This window comes from Tyto alba, unplaced genomic scaffold (assembly GCF_018691265.1).
Source record: "Tyto alba isolate M040663 unplaced genomic scaffold, T.alba_DEE_v4.0 Super-Scaffold_38, whole genome shotgun sequence".
NCBI classification, from domain to species: Eukaryota; Metazoa; Chordata; class Aves; order Strigiformes; family Tytonidae; genus Tyto; species Tyto alba.
In genome coordinates, this window is record NW_024881313.1 from 31,733,308 (window position 1) to 31,750,488 (window position 17,181).

Genomic DNA, 17,181 nt, shown 5'->3' on the forward strand with positions numbered 1-17,181 from the left:
GGAAGAGTGGAAACCACATAAGAGTGAGTAATCAATTAATCTTTTGTTCATGATTTTGTTCATCAAGAAGAGCAGAGAGGCTTAAACACCTGTGTCTTCTCAGAAAAATGTTTTATTTCCCTGAATTTAATTTCTTGTTTTAAGGACTGATTACAAGAAGCATCTTCTTGATTTTCCACTGCATTAGAAAGCACTTAAAATTCACCTTCTGTTCTATGGCACTTTTCAAGACAGAGTTATATTTGTTAGTAAAGAAATTATTAATGGCTACAGAACTGCTATGGGTAGGATTCTGGACAAATTAATTTTCTTTTAACCTTTCAAACAGGACTATCTTCTAATTCTTTCACAGACTAATGCTCTCAAGATGGATTGAAAGTGAGTCGATATCAACATTTCAGAAATACTTTGGAAATTATTTGGACAGCCCTCCTTGCAATAGATACTGCGAGTTATATACCATATAGCAGTACCTGGGCACTACTCTAACACCTAAAAATATGAATATGCATAGTAAATTACATATGATTTTCTTTTTACTTAACAGTTGTAAAAACAATCATCTACTTTGTCATTTTCTATCTGATTCTCTAGAGAAATTGCTGTTTCACCTAAGAACACTTGATCTTGTTTCTTCCAGTGATGGAACAGGGGACTCGAGTTGTACAGCAAACAGAATTGCATTTCCTAACTCTGAAACAGGTTCCACATGGGATATAACTCAAAAACTTTGAAGCTCCTTGGAAAATGCTGATAAAATAGATATAATTCTTTTGCCTTGACAAGCTACAGTTCTGACACACATAAAAATAACTAGTTTTGAAGTGGTTTACTGTTAGTGAATGGTCAACACATACAAGGTGTACACTGGCTGTATACCTTGTCACCTACAGAAAGACTCCTGTTCAAGACTTCATTTAAACCAGGAAAGGGCAGAGCAGTATGGCACAAACACTTGGGGTTTTTTTCCATTAATAACTTTCCTTGTCACTACAGCTAACTGTGTCTATACTGGTGAAGCTGTACTCCTTGACTCTGCTGTAAGGAGAAAGCCTTAAATTTTTTATTTGTGCAGAAAGAAGACCACACAAAAGCTATTTAGAACTCAAAATGAATGGGGTTAATTTGACCACAGAAGAATTAACACTTAGTTCTGGAGTTCCAGCACTCTCCAAGCAGGATTATCTTCCCCAGAAAATTCAGAAGGACCTTAGAGATACTAGGCATTTTCCATACAAGAGTTTATGTTTTGGTTTTGTTCCAAACTACATTTGGTGGTTATATGACCCAAATGCTGCTGAGTTACAATTCCAGGAATTCGCCTTTCCTCAAGCTTCTCTTAGAAATAAACTTGATGTAACAAATGCAGCTCTTGGTATATACAAAACCCAAACAAGCGTCCACAGACAGTTTTTTTTTGTGCAGATAAGCCCTTATAAGCAACATTTCTCTGGCTGTTCCCTGTAAAAGTACTTTTCTGACATATTGCAGTCTTAGGCATTTAGCACACTACCAAAGACAATCCAATTAACAAAGAGCCAGCTTTTTTCATCATAGTCACTCAAAATTCAAAACACACATATTGCTCTCCACGTAAGATTTAACACACACTAAAAATAAAAACTTTACATCAATGAAATGTTTTCCACATCAAAGAGAAGGAATATCAAAGAAAATGAATAGTTCATTCTGCCAAATGAATCTTTGTCATAACATTACATTCATTAACAAGAGACCACCTAATCTTCATCTCAGGAACTGAAATTAGGCTCTCTCAACTCTGCAGTCTGTTGTTGGTGAGAAGACAGGAGATGTACAAGGGCTCACTGTAATGCAAATTGCAAATCAAATTCCCTGGGACAGTCATGATGGCCCTCATCCTGGTTCCTCCTCATTGCTAAGCACCCAATTTGTCCGCTACAATAAGGCAACCACTTACCTTAATAGATCCAGAATGTCTTTTCCTACATGAAGTCCACTCTCAGCACCTACACATCCCAAACTGGATGCTTTAGGGCAATAGTCACCAGGCAGTAATATCTGTGCCCTAGATGCACGCCTTGTCTCCTCTCTTCCCAGCTACCCTGCTTCCCCAGCACCTCCTGACAGGCAAGGTGGTCCCCACACACAGCCCCAACCACCCCTCGAATTCCTTCATCGCAAATGCATCCCCCAACCTCAAAACCCTGGCAAGAGAATATGTCACGTGCATGAATGCTAAAACATCAGGAGAGGGAAGGAAAAAACCAAGAGAGACTATGAAGAAAGGCCTGAAGGAACACTGCACTCCATGTTGCATCTTGACCTGTGCCCCAGGCTCCTGGGATTCTGATACTTCTCTGTAGGGCCCAAACACTCACTTCTCACTAAAACTATTTTTCACAAAGCTAGTTTTATAAGACACCGAAGGCTGGAGAAACTACTTCTCTTGGCAGGTCTTCCAACATTTAATCACCCATGTGTTAAAAATGTATGTTTATCTTCTCATTTGAATTTGTCTAGCCTTATACAAATGTTTATACCCTTCTTCCAAACAAGGCAACTTTTAATATGAACAGTTATATCTTAGTGGTGTACACATTTTTGTAGAATCAAACTGGAATTTGGCACACCATCCTCAGGCTGCAGAAGCACCTCCCTTGCCTGTGCTGGCAGGGAAACAAGCCTCCACAGCAGCACAGAGCCTGGGCCGGCAGAGAACAGGCAGGGTGAGGAAGAGACGCTGGCAAATGCCCACCACTTCTGCATTCACTGTGATAACTTGTGATCAGGTTTATCCTGATGACTAAGACCAAGGCCAAATGAGGAAAAAAGTCCTTGAAATTTATGTCAACAGCACAAAACCAGACTGCATTGTTTTCCTGCTTCTCCCTTACCGGTTTCATGCCCTGCAAGTTACACTGAGAAGGAGCATCGTGCCCATCAAGGATGTTAAGATTTGCCTTTCTTCTTGGGGCTAAAACATCCAAGCCCAGAAAAGATGGAAGTAGCACTAGAGGTATTTAATGAAAGAAACATTTTGGTGGTTGTCCTAGCTCAGAAGGTGAATCTCTCCAAGGGAAGTCTTCCACCTCTTTGCACTCATTCAGGAGCTCAGTCAAAGACTGAGAGCAGGAGGTTTGTGAATGACACTCGTGCTTGTAGGCAATACCAGATGCATCCAAAACAGCTTTAAGTGAACTTCTAGCTCTCTACTGCTCTCCTGAACGCCCAGTTCCCAGTTTGTATGGAAGAGCTGAATAATGCCCTTTTGTTACTAAAGTGCAGTACACCTAGTGATAAGGACCTGACTGCATTTCCCGTAAGGACCCAGTAGTAAGAAGCATATACGTCGAGATTAGCAGTCTAGTTCTGGGACGTGTCTGAGTGACTACTTAACAGGGCATGTCCAAATAAATCAAAATACCAAAATGCCTTCTGATGAGAGACTGTATATTACAGAAAGCAGGGTCAAAGTCCTCTGAAGACAAAAGGCTTAGTCCTCCGATTATGGCTAAGAGACTGGAGGAAAGGTTGAGCCTTCACCATGGATTTTTTCCTCTTTTCCTCCACAAATACTTCAATGGAGAAGTCCAAATCAATTTTAAAACATCCATAGTCTAGCTCCCTTTGAAAGAATAATGATGGAGACTGATACTACAGAATATGCTCTTTCACAAAAGCAAGACACAGTACTCTGTTGCCGAGTACAACATATGGCAACAGTATCGCGAATTCAGATTTAGTTTCTGTAAAAAGTAAAAGAAAGTCTCCAACTACATGCCTAGGAAAAGTTTGCCAGAGGTGGCTATGTTGGCAGTTATGCAAATGTGTGATAAATAAGCAAGTAAATCTTACTCTATGTATCAGTTACAAAGATTAACATAGACATGGCATGTATTTCTGGAGAGAAACTGAAAGGATGCTGGATCTGCCCAGCTTCTCTACCAGATGAAGCAGAAGCCTCTGCAGGCTTATAATTTTTTTTTTCCAAGTAAACTCCTCTCCTGGACCACAACTGAATCAAGCTTGGGACTGCAATCGAGAGAGAAGAATCCTATTCCACAGCTGCTGCTTCACATTTTAGCTGTTTTAGTAAGAGCTTCAGTCAACTCCATCACAGACATAGCCAAAATAATTCTCCTTTCTGGCCATCAGGAATGCGTGTTCCACAATTTGAATTCTATGATCAGTCACCCAAGCTGCATTCCTCTCACATACTAGTAACCCATTCAAATAAATTTACAAATAAGAAACAATGGAAGAGATTTCACGTTTGATTTTGAACAGTCAACAAAAGAGGGAATTGAAGCCTTCTAAATGTAGCATGTTGTTACACCATGTAAAAGACTAGCCTCTTTACTGTAGTCTTTACAAACTAGGTGTTAATATTTAATCTCTCTCAGAATTAACATTCAAGTGTATGAAATGATTCAGCTTTATTTTGACTGCTGGTAAACTGGCAGCTACCGGGGTTTTTCTTCTATTTTTATGAAGCTCATTTGAAGTTGGCTGCATTGAAAAGAATAGCTGAATGAGCTCTCATTTGTGATTCCATATAAAGGATGTTAGAGGTCAAAACAAAGTTTTAAGGGTTATTACCACAGAGCCTCTAAAAATCTATTTTCTTAATTGTCAATTTTAAGTCAAGCTCAAAAATGATCCATTCTTAGTGATTTTTAAATGAACCCACTATGCTTCAAAATCTAGCATTATTTTAAAAGCCAGAGAACTAAAGAGACAATTCTATACAATTGCATCTTTTTAATAAAACTTTTTACTTATCTTCTGAATTAAATGTACTTTAATCCCCACCATTACATTTTGAAGCTGACATCTTCTCAGGCAGAAGTCTTCAGCTTCCTTTATCTGGAAGATAATTAGCACTCAGGCCACCAGTGCAATCTACCTCACACCAGGACTTCACAGCTTTCAGATTTGGGTACTATCACATCCAAACTACTGCATGTATTTTAGACATGGTAAGCATAACAGGGGATATAGTACTCATGTGGGTTTTCAATTAAATTTCTACCAGCTGTTGTAAGTAAGATAACACCTAACCCAGCGCTAAGTCTGCCAGAACATAGTTTTCAGAGAAGTTTCAATGAGTGAATCAGCAGTCAGCTTGCACAGGTTCAGGGTTACGGCTCAGATGGTGAAAGCATTTTTTTTTTTTTTTTTTTTTTTTTAAATTTAACAGCAGCACCTCCAAAAATGAGGCTTACTGTTTTATGCATAACCTATGTAGCAGAGTATAAACCAACCATCTTCTGCTCTAACTTTTCATTAGTGCACTTCAGTCAAAACCAACTCTAGTGGAGTTATGTTTTCCAAAACCAAAGCAGATCAAGCAGTAAACCCACTAAAATTATAAATTCAGAAGGTATAGCTTGTAACACTAACAAAGTTAATATGCTTCACTCCAACACTACTGCAATGTAAGGACCATTTCAGCATTTCAGGTGGAAGATAAAAAGCTTTTTACTTACCACTTGAAGACCAGCAATAACAACAAAACCCAAACTGTCTACATTGAGTACTACATAAAACAAGTCTGTGGTCACAATTCAGTCCCAAAGTAAACCAGACCACAGGGAGCAGACTGTGCAAACAAGCTTCCTTTTCGTATGTTCAAAAAGTAAAGTTTCAAAGTTCAGGTTACTGCTAATTGCCAGATTACTGATGTCTGTATTGCAAGTACCTTGTGAGAACACCACGACTTAAAAATAAGCCTAAATACTAAGTTATCCAAAAATCATGACCAAAGAGACACATTTTTCGAAAAGTACTAAGAAATGCTTCCACAAAAAGGTTAACAATATTCTGAGTTAAAGCACTGCAATAACATTTTTGAAAAGTTCTCTGCCCATAAGCATCATACAGCTGTAGCATCCATTCTGCGATGCAACTATCTTTAGAAGTAACCACTATCCTGTTACAATTAAACCAAGACAAAGTAGGAAACAAGCTCGCTTCTCAAACAGAACAGAAGTAGATTCAGGAACACAACTCATGTTTCAAAAAACAAAAAATAAAATCTCACTTTCTTTATCACTGGACCATTCCAGAGTGGGTCTGACACACAGAAGTACAACTAAATACAAAAGACAAACCTCCACTTACACCCAACGCCAATCCTCTGAAGGAGGCAAGCAAACAGGACAGCTGAACACAAACTCTGACAGGGAGATATAAAACCCTTGGGTTTAGAGATGATGTTTTGTTTTTTTGTTTTTTTGTTTTTTTTTTTTTTTGTTTGTTTGTTTTTTTGTTTTTTTTTTTTTTTTTTAAGACTTATACAATCTTGTTTTCAGCATTCTAAGACTCAGTCCACCAATTAATCACAAGTTGATACAGTATACATCTTACAAATGCTATGTACACTTACTCTGCTGAGCAGCCTTGTCACTTATACCACAAAACAATGCCTGTGATGCTCAAAGGAGAAGGTATTGTAAGAACTGAGAACAGCAGCAGCAATTTTCAAATATGAAGCATTCCAAGGCAAAATCCCCAACTTCTTCAGTAAAGCCAAGTGAAAAGGGTAGGTGCCATGCAATCTAAAGAGAAACTTGTGTTACGGTGTACTGCATTGAAATTACTGCCATGCACGAGAGACCAAAAAGAAGCTGCACCAAGAAAAAGCATTACAAAGTTATTGTATTCTACCAATGAACTTTGAAGCAGTGCATGAAAGAGTAAGTGACTTTGCAGGTTCAAGAACTCCATCTTAGTTTTTCCAAACCACAGGAGGAATCTTAATTTAAATGGGATGGTGTCCCTAAACACTCAAAATTAATCCCTACTGTAGGAAGAAATTTAATCCCTTCTGTAGGAAGAAATAGTACTTTTAATCAAACAGCACCTGTTTTTGAAAGCCATCTCATTCCACTGCACATATCATGCCTAGCATTAGCTAGAATTACTATCCTTTTCTGTTCTTAGGTAATTTGTTCTATTTTGGCCAAAACTGAAGTTTAGGGAAATTTCCTGCCCTTGATGATCCATTACTTCTGGTGAGTAGGTTTTGTACATCTATACAAATTACATATTAGTAAGGAATGACATAAAATTTTTCAGAGCAACCTAATAAGCAGGTTTTCAAGAGAAAAGAAACTCATTTCAGCAGCACAAATAAAAAGAAATTCTGAATATGTAATAACTAATAGGAAGAATTTAAATTGGATCCACTGTAAACAGAATGAGTTAGGTATTAAAAATTAAGTTGGATGTAAGAAGTTGCATTAAAAAAGAAGTTAGATGCCGTGTTATTTCAAAAAACCCCCTGTGTTCTATGTACTGAAACAGGTAAAGACTATCAGACTTAGACCAAGTGTAAGGAGATAACAATTTTCTGCATCTGGAACTGGACCAGCCAGTCCAATTGTGTACTTGGACTATGACCACGTATCCATCCAGTTCAACCGTCAGCCTATTCAAACGCTGGTGTCTGGGTATCTGCTTACAACTGTAGAAAACTTTACTAATGAATTCTGACTTCTGCTGACTCATTTCTTCTTTGTTTTTTGTGTTCTGCCAGTTTATCTTTCTACCAAGAAAGTACAGCACTGCCATTTAATGCTGCATTTTGTCCCAATCTGACAATATCCAGCTTCAGGGATCTGAAGGCAGAAGGGAGACGATCCAAAACACTGGATCTTCAGCAAAGTTACAGTGTTAAAACATTTAATTATACAACCCTGGAGTGAAGTATATATAACGCTGTAAGAACCACCACACTGTTCTGGGTAAGATGATCTGAGGCAAGCATGTGGGTACAGATTTGCCACTAGCAGCTCTGCTACCGTAACTGTGTTCTTAACTTGAGCTAGGTAATTTAAATGTTAAAGAAGATTACCTGAGATTAAAATAGAAGGTGAAGTTTGGCAGGTCAATGTAAAACCTATGGGTATCCACAGGAAGGAATTCAAACTCAACTCCAGATTGTCCTAATTTTATTTGACTTGGTTAACCAATTTTGAAGCACTTTTTACAGTTTACATAACTTAAAAGAACACACTGTGTCCTATAAATATAAATTAACATTTTTTTAATAATTCAAGACATCACAACAAAGCCAGATTTTGAAATAAATTGTCTGTTTAGTTATCTGGATCAAGAAAGAACATACATGGGGAAGGAAAAAACAGCATTAACAAGAAAACACTGTTTAGTTCTAAACTGAGTTTGTGCTTCTACACCAAAAACACAACACTGAAGTAACAAGAACTCTGCAAAGAACTTGAAAAGGTACATAACTTCTGTAGTCCCAAATACAAAGTATGTATTTGTTTCTTCTTCTACCTGTTATTTTGTTTGGTTCTACGAAATTAGCATTAATGGTAGAGGAACAAATGTAAGATACGCTAACTTTGCTGCAAATATTAATTCTGTTGTAGTAGTTTGTTAGATTGTTGGTTTGGGTTAAGCTGAATTGGTTCTCCTGCATGATAAACAAGAGCAAATCTTTTCAATGTATTTAATAATCAACACATTTGTTAGTACAAAGCAGATGGTGTTCAGCAAGAAGGCATTAAGTGATCATTTGAAAACACCATGCTTTTTTTTTTTTGTTAAAAACACTAAGCCACCCTAAATAATTTTGTGAAGGTCAGATGTTCAAAGCTGGTGCACAGAAAAACTGCACATCCACGATTTATGCATGAAATTACCCAGAGCCTGACAGGTGTTAACATATGCCAATTGTTATTTGCATGCTTTCTCTATGACATACAAAAATCAAGTCATCTTTCACTAAACTTTAAAAATCTGGTCTTAGCTACAAATTAACACTTTGCTTCACTCCATTAATTTTCAAAAATCATAAATCCATCTTTCAATTTTTGGTTGATAACTAAGAGATAGACATTTTAATGCTAATAATTTTGTACAAATCACCTTCAAATCAATTTTTTTTTTTTTCAAAAGAAGCAAAAAACCTTACTGCCTTTAAGTATTAAATGTTTTCCTGTATATTTATGTTCACTAGAGATTATTTTTTGAAGCAATTTCAGAACTTAAAACTTTAGAAAACTTCTATTTTTATAGAGAGTGTGATTTTAGGCATAGACCAAAAAAATTTATGTACTAGGGCAAAAGATGGAGTTATAGTCAGCCTCTGAATGCTTCTTAAAAAAATAGGTGCTTCAAATACAGTTTCAGAAAAGCAATTAAATATCATGTTTTCAGTCACACTGAAGAAAACATCTGCAAAGAAAAAAGGCCCTCATCCTTAAGAATGAAGAAAGAGGTGGTAGGAAAAAAAAAAGCACTGTTTTCCCAAGTTGCCCAAATCACACACAGACACAAGGAGGTTACAAATGCCATTCATGAAAGAATGCACCACAAACATCAGCATTTATTCATTTTGAATTTTTTTTTTTTTTTTTTAGCAAATGACAAAAGACTCAGCTCACTGGCTTCACTTTTGTTTACCTTTTGCTTACATTACACATTTAAACATTTGTCAAAACTTACTAAGTTGTCTGCATTCATGCACAACTAGAAAACATCCTTAATTTATTTAAACCAGAAATGCATTACCAGAAATGTATTAACATTGTTCACTACTAAACATTTAAAAAAAAAAAAAGTTGAAATTATTAAAAAGGTTATCCTGGAAATGTTAACTTCACAGCAGACTTAAACTACTAGTTGGCTCACATTTCAAATTGGAAAAAGCAAGATTCATGCTAGTCTTAGTGTACATCTTGCCCTAGCACTACCGAAGGATCATGGTTCACCTCGATCATATATAATAAAAAGAAAAGTGCATACAGAAATTTACAACAATTTTAAGGACAAAAAATGGTCCAATTGATGTGGTCCCAACAATTAACTCAAAAGTCTATGACAAATACGAGCTTCAGTGAGCTATTTATACTACTTAAGTACGGATATACAGAAAGTTGAGTTCGTTTGAAATCTTCAAAAAATGTTCCTGTCAATCCTCAAATGGTGGCTGTTATAGCTTAAAATTTCTGTTAAATGCGTGCGTTGAATTACTTGTTATCCAAGCGTAGCAGCTGCTCCTTACCATTTATTGTTAGCGACCTTAACTGGCCATCTTCTTCAACTTCTACTCTCTCTTGTCCATTCTCAACAATTCTGTAGGACAATAACAGAGTTAGCCATTTTAAAGCACTGTGAACAGCGTGAAAATACATACCAGACCTAGGGTTTTAGATAATGAACTATAACAGAGCACTTCCCGCTTAATGCAACTGTAGCTGGCAAGCATTTAGCAGTGCAGAAGCTGTAACTAGTAACCATCTGCATTCCCCCACTGACATTGCTTATTTTTAGCAGGAGAATTGCTTTCTGGAAGTTTGAATCCTCCAGTTTGTGGAGTTCACAGTTACAGCTGTCACCTCATACACTGTCACAGTTGTACTGACACTAACACACTATTATCTAGAACTAAATGTCTTTTGACAGCTCAACTGTACAATCTTGATGCTGCATTTAGTGCCTACTCATTTGTTAAATGAGTAATATTCTAGATCCAATCACAATTTTGCATAATGTAAGGCATGCAAGACAGTCTTTAATTCACTTTTAATTTGATGAGAGCAATTAATGGAGACCTACTGCACACCAAGTTTATGACCAGCAAAATTTAGGTATCCCTGACTGGAAGGAGAGATTATTAAAGAGCTCTGCAGGTTTGGGCTTTTTGTTTGTTTGTTTGCTTTTGAAATTAAAAGATAAGGAATGTTTTAATTATTTTTAGAACATTTACTTTATGCCTAAGTTTTTACTATCTGGGAACTTTCCCCTCCTGATTCAAATGAAGAAAACACATGGATGAATACAAATTTTTCTGCAGATCAGACTTATTGAAGAGAATACACCAGAGGGAACAGCTTCCTGCCTGAAGCAAAATATTACTCAGAGAAGATTTTCGTTGGGTGTGCTGGGATATGAGTCTTCACAAGGTAGCTGAGGCTAAAGGACAGACATACTATGAAGTAACAGGATTTCTTGGAGATAGTATGTCTTCCTAGATGTGGCTAGACACATTTCTTGCTTCTCGGCTTTCCCTTTCTAAATATGATAACAAAAGATATGACAGCAGCGTATCTAATTTAGCCTATTTTTAAATATTAAAACAAACATGGTGCCTTTTCTTCTGCATAAGCACTTTCTTTGGTCTCTCTCATCTGGTACATTTCCCTCTAAAGTGGGTGATTTTCAGATTTTTCTGGAATATACTCACAGAAAAATTCCATGACCACACCAACGTGATGACAAAGGCTACATTTAAGTGGTCAAGACAACAGGATTTCTCCAGTACAAAAGGACAAAGAACCATGCACTCTGAAGCATGGGACACAAGTTACCAAACAAACAAACAAAAAATCCTGGTTTTCCCTTGGTCTTCTGTAAATTTTTAAGTACTGAAATTACATCTAACTATTTGTTCAGTACTACTATAACTTACTGAGCATAATGTTCCATGGAGGTTACTCTATAGGTAATTAATATTTGGGTTTCCCAAATGCAGTGATTTCCCCATCATAAGCATGAAATAGTGAGAAGGTATACAGTACTTGAAAATTCACTTTCCAACAAACAGGAAAAATGTTTTCCAAAACAGGTTTCAGCTGCTTATGTCACGTAACAGCTAAAATTACTTTTTACATAAAAACTTCACTCAAACACTGCCTAGGAAAGCAAACTAGAGCAGATGTTAGTGAAAACTGCTTCACATTTCATAATGTCTGCAAAATTCGAAGTCCTCCCAATCCCCAGTTAAAAGCTACACCACCAAAGAAACACAGCACCCTCCTCCCTTACAGAAGCTCAAGCTGACTTGGCAGACAGCGGTCAAGGACCATAACAAAAGATGCATCACTACACAGGAGGTTCTGAAAGCCTGGAAGAGCTCTATTGCTGGGTCCCTTTCAAGCAGCAAACATGTTGCAACCTTTGTTTTCAGAATTGCCCCGATCAAAAACATGTCTTACACATCTAAACCCTCCTCAACTATCAAGAGTTTAGACAAAAGCACCATCTTCACCATTTTCATAGGCTACAGCTTTAAGTAACTCAGCAAAGCCAAGAGCAGTCACAGAACCCAAAAAACTATTCAATTTTTTTTTAAGCATTCAGAGAAAACCAAGTAACATGATGACCACATCAGTAGAAGTAAAAATACATATACGTACATGTATCACTGTATTTGTGTGTGCATATATAGTATATTTATATGCATTTATTTATGGCTATACATGTCTCTACATATAGTTTCATACAAATATAGTTGTATCACTTACCTCTTTGTAGTAATTTTTCTGCCATTAACTATTTTAGTTGAGGTTGATACTGATTTGAAGTTACCCATCCCGCTGCCACCAAACGATGTAGAGGAGAATGAAGTAAGGCCTCCATGTCCCAATGAACCAAATGAAGTAAAACCTATTGGAAAATAAAGTATGTGACTGAAAATGCATTTCTGCATGATCATGGGATCCAAATTTATCATCCACTCTGACTACATCCTAGCTTCAGGATGCCCGTAGTTGGTTGCATCAACACAGCATCAGTGATTAGATGCCATCAAACACCAGTGTAAGAATAAAAATATGGCTCCAGCCACATCAAATTGTCCCATATGGAGCCATAGTTCAAATTCAAATGCACAGTATTGTCCAACAACCATGTGTCACCTCCTTCACTGAAGAAAAGGCATTCAAGCCTGTCTGCTGAACTCAATCATTAGATCGATTCTTTCCACTCAAGGTAAAGCTAGTAACTTTAATGACTTTTGCTTAAACTTTTGCTTTAATGTAGATGTCGGGATGTCCCAAGTTAGCAGACAAAAGTTCTTTAACATCCCAACCAATACCCTGAATCTTAACACTTTAAATGATTCGGACTACCAGCAACTCTAAACAACCTCTGAGATACAGATGTCAGCATTCAAACTGACTATCCCAGAAGTGATACTAAGTAGTACCACGGGTTTTAGGCACACATTTTTCCAGTGCATTTTCAGGACCTTAAATAAAAGCCATAAGACACCCAACACCTAAAAGCAAACAAAACAAAGACCGTTCTAAAGCTATAAAGAAACTGTAGGGCCAAAATTAAGAACAGAAAAAGTTCTACCTCTCAGAGGTCTGTTTACTTTTCATGAACTTTCAGGTAGACCCAATATTGTAACTATAGCTTTATTTACATTCAGACTTTACAGAGAACAGCTTAATTTTAAAAAAGCAGTCTCAATTTCCTGAATGAAGGCAACTTTTAAAAAACATTTATCAGCTTCTTATATTGAGATCCTTTGTGAACCAAAACTGCATTCTTTGTTAAATGCTGTGATATTTACCTGTGTCAAATGAAGACAAACCACTTCCAAAAGCAGGGAATCCACCAAAGGCAGAGAAAAATGATCCACCACCTCTGCTTCTGCTTCCCCTTGGACCCCGTCTGCCACCAAAGAAGTCCTCAAAAGGGTCTTCTACAAAGCAGAACACAACATTTAAGAGGTCAATATTACTGAGTAATTCTGTATTTAATCATTAGGGATTCTTCACTACAAAAAAACTTTCTGTTACAGATAAGATATTTCCTTTGAAATATATGATGCTTTTGAACAGTCCACCAAAATGGCAATTCCTACAATCCTTCGAGTAAAGTGTCTCACTTTTGGACCTAAAAGTAATTATAAAAATTAGTTGATCTCCTTATTTTAGCTGTGTAGTATTAAAAACCAGCAAACCTAATGTAAATACTTGTATTTTTCACTATAACAGAAGTGGCAAGAGCTACAGAAATAGTATTATTTCCACCACATGCTCATACAGCACAACACACTGGAGGTATGATAAAAAAATGACAGATTTAATACTCTTCAGATGCATAATCATGATCTTTACAGACCAAGTCACTATAAGGCAAAATCCTTCAGCTGTTCTACAGATATCTCTGTTGTCAGACTAAGATTTTCCAAGGTGTAGAATAAATAGTAGCACTACAAATTATACTCTTAGAATTTGAATTTAACAAATCTTAAAATACTGCATATTGGTACCTAAACTTTTTAGCTTATTTCTATTCAAGATTTATTGTGGATCACAGTGATGACTGAAAAGTAATTTCCAGATAGGTTGTATCAATTATTGAAATATAAAAACAGCAGCCAGGGATTGATGACTCATAATCTTAAAGTGTTCAAAGTGTTTATTTTAGCACTTGCCACATTAGGTGGTTCACACATGTATTCTGGTGCACGTTTATGCAGCGAAGTTTACACACAATGTCCCAAAGAAATTCTGTCCCTACCAAGCAGGAGGAAGAAGGGAAAGATAGAGAAAGGGGGTCATGGATAAAATGCTATTTCAAATTCAAGTACAACTGTTATGTCATTCAGAACAGCTACCGTTCCATCCCCATCAGGAAGACAATAGTCTTTCAAAAATACACTGGGGTGGGAGCCAGGCATATGCACAAGCAATCCTTATTTACTTTATCACAGTTTTCAAAACAAAAAAAAAAAAGTTATTACTTATCTAAGAATTGCTTCTTACTAGTGCTCTTAAAATGAAGAGCAACATATATGATTGCAATCATATAACACTATAACCGACACTCAATAAACATAATACTTTACTTGCATTAAAATCAGAAAAGTTTAGAAACTTCAACCACTTTCTCCATCAATCACAACTCTCCCTGCACAAGTATTGTACACTACCAACTACTTTACCAAGTTCTACAAGTGGGTACTCAATTTGGAAAGATAAGTCTGAAACACTGCTCAGAATAAGCTCTTACTGAAAACTGCAGAAACTGGAAATAGCAGCAATAGAAGTATAAAAGCAAAGAGAGACTTATAACTGCATGACTGTTCAGAACTACAAATTGACAAAGTGAAGGTCAGAAACACAGTATTTATTCCACTTCTCTACCCCCACAAAAATCCAAGCTGATTTAGGATACATCACCAAGTTAATGAAATAGTGACAGTACTAAAGCAATCAATATGATAATAAAAAGATGTTATTTACCATCTCATTTATGTGCAATTACTTAACAGAAGTGAAACATCAAAATGTACTTATGCTCAACAAGCACTATGCCCATTTTAAAAAGAAAAAAAAAAGGTGATATTTTTGGTCAGACTAGAATATCAGACAGCAAGTAAAATCACTGCAATTTATTGTTTTGTAGTCCAATTTATTCTCGCTAGAGTGACTCATAAGTTAGTTATGAAGGTCATTCACTCACTTGTACAAACGATCTATATTATATTACTCCCACTGTTAAGCTTTCTATTTATAGTTCAATTTTTCTTGTTACCTGGAGTTCGAATAAAAACAAAACAACCTACCCTGTAAACTCTGTGGTTTTAATCCTCCACAGTATATCAGCTTATTCTCCAAGTAAATCTCTCATCCTCAGCACAACAGAAGCAGAAACACAAAGGTTTTTAAGGGAGGATCACAGAGTCTCCCAGAGATCCCTACTGTCAACCAGGCTTCTAAATGGATTATTGCCTACTCCTAGCCACACAAAAACCTAACAGAGCCTTGGACTCACCTTACTAACCTTTAGCAACTCTACACACCAAAGAAAGAGGTCAGCACTCAGCATTAGCAAATGTTCTAGTTTCTGGTGATTTCTGTTAGCAGCCTTGCTAATAATCCTCCAGGGCTCTTCCAGTAATTCTCTCCAGTAAGACTGACACTCAAACCACTCTTCCACAGTAGGCTGCAGAATGCCTAGCAAGCTGGATTTTGCAGAGACAGGAAAACGGGTAGGAATTCCCTGAAAGAATATTTCTTCCTATGCTGACAGCCATCCAGGTACAGCATGCAGGAAAAACAAATGCCAAAAACACTGAGGAGAGAAGGCAGCAGGAGGCTTCTGCATTGTCATTTGTTGTTATCTACCACCAAATACTTAATATAGCAACCTCACAACTACTTAGACCCTGTTTATGCTGTTAAGTCTCTAGATCAGGATGATTAATAGTACTGCTCAGCCAAATAACAACATTTCAGCCTGGTAGGTCTATTTTTGTGATGTAGCAGAACCTTTCCATGCATGATAGCCTTTCCACAGAGAGGGCTTTTTCCAAACAGTTCAAATGCAGTGAGTATCAGGGTGTTGGGTTTTTTTAAAGGATTATAAGCACCAAAATAACTATTCATGTAATTCTCTTATTGGATGTTAGAGGCATATCAGATAAACAAAACTAAGCAAAAAAACCACACCCCACAAGTGGAGGCCTTTTTAGAAAGGGAAAATACTATATAATTACTTTACAACTTAAAAACTTCAGAAAATGAAAATGATAGATAAGTGTCACCTCAGAGTATTACTAAATACTGTTTGGAGATAAATTCAGTTTATTCTAATCTGGGTATTACCAGAAGATTACGGGAGGACAGAGTATCAGATTCACTTTCAATAAAAATGTTGGTGTACGCTTCTGACAGAACCTGTGGTGCTGTCAAAAAAGCAAAGATCAAGAGAGTCAAAAAGTAAATTTCAAGGAAATCAGTGAGACAGACTTCTAACCTATCAACAACAGGAAATTACATGAAGCTTTTTGGGGAAAAAGCAAATGCTTAAGCAAAGAACTCATGGTAGCCTGTTACCAAAAAAAGCAACAAAATGAAGGACTTCAGGACTCTTGCTACTAGGTAGGAAGACTGCAGTTACAGAACCCAAAAAGTTAATGTGAAGATTGGAACACAAAACCCCCAACACAAAAGATTGTACACTAAAACTCATCTGAAAATAATTATATCAGAAGTGATGTTTCCAAAAGAATTTACTTTATTTAGAAAAATCTTCACTAATCCAAATGCAGCAACCACCTTCTTCTAGTTAAAACTTTAAATCTGCTCACTGCAAACCACAGAATCCTACCTTGTTTTTCTGAAGTCACAGGAAAAGAATTTCACCTCTAAACAAGTTAAATAACAACAACTATAATAAATATTTCACTGCCGTTCAAAATAAGGTAGGTCATGATCCCCCCACTCTCAGGAGTCCTCAGTTGTAACACAGAAACAGTATTTTCTCCCTCTTAGAAGTATAAGTCAATTGCAGGATACTACTTAAAAGGTGTGATTGCTCTCTTTTCCTGCCTTGTGATCATGGAACTAAATGACAAGTTGTAGAAATTCATTGATCCAAATGAAAACACTGAGTGTTTGTATTGTTAGCTTTCTGTTGCATCCA

The 17,181-nt window shown here is 36.7% G+C and overlaps 1 protein-coding gene across 2 annotated transcripts in view; it reads right to left on the reverse strand.

The window, feature by feature from the left end:
- Positions 1–17,181, reverse strand: part of DNAJB6 (DnaJ heat shock protein family (Hsp40) member B6) — a 63,579-nt gene that overhangs the window by 23,138 nt on the left and 23,260 nt on the right. For both annotated transcript variants that reach the window (XM_033009665.2, XM_033009663.2), the window contains exons 6-8: positions 13,316–13,447; positions 12,261–12,402; positions 10,019–10,089 (exon numbers count right to left, since the gene is read on the reverse strand). In XM_033009665.2, the coding sequence (XP_032865556.1) occupies positions 10,019–10,089; positions 12,261–12,402; positions 13,316–13,447 (345 nt within the window). The remainder of the gene's footprint in view (positions 1–10,018; positions 10,090–12,260; positions 12,403–13,315; positions 13,448–17,181) is intronic.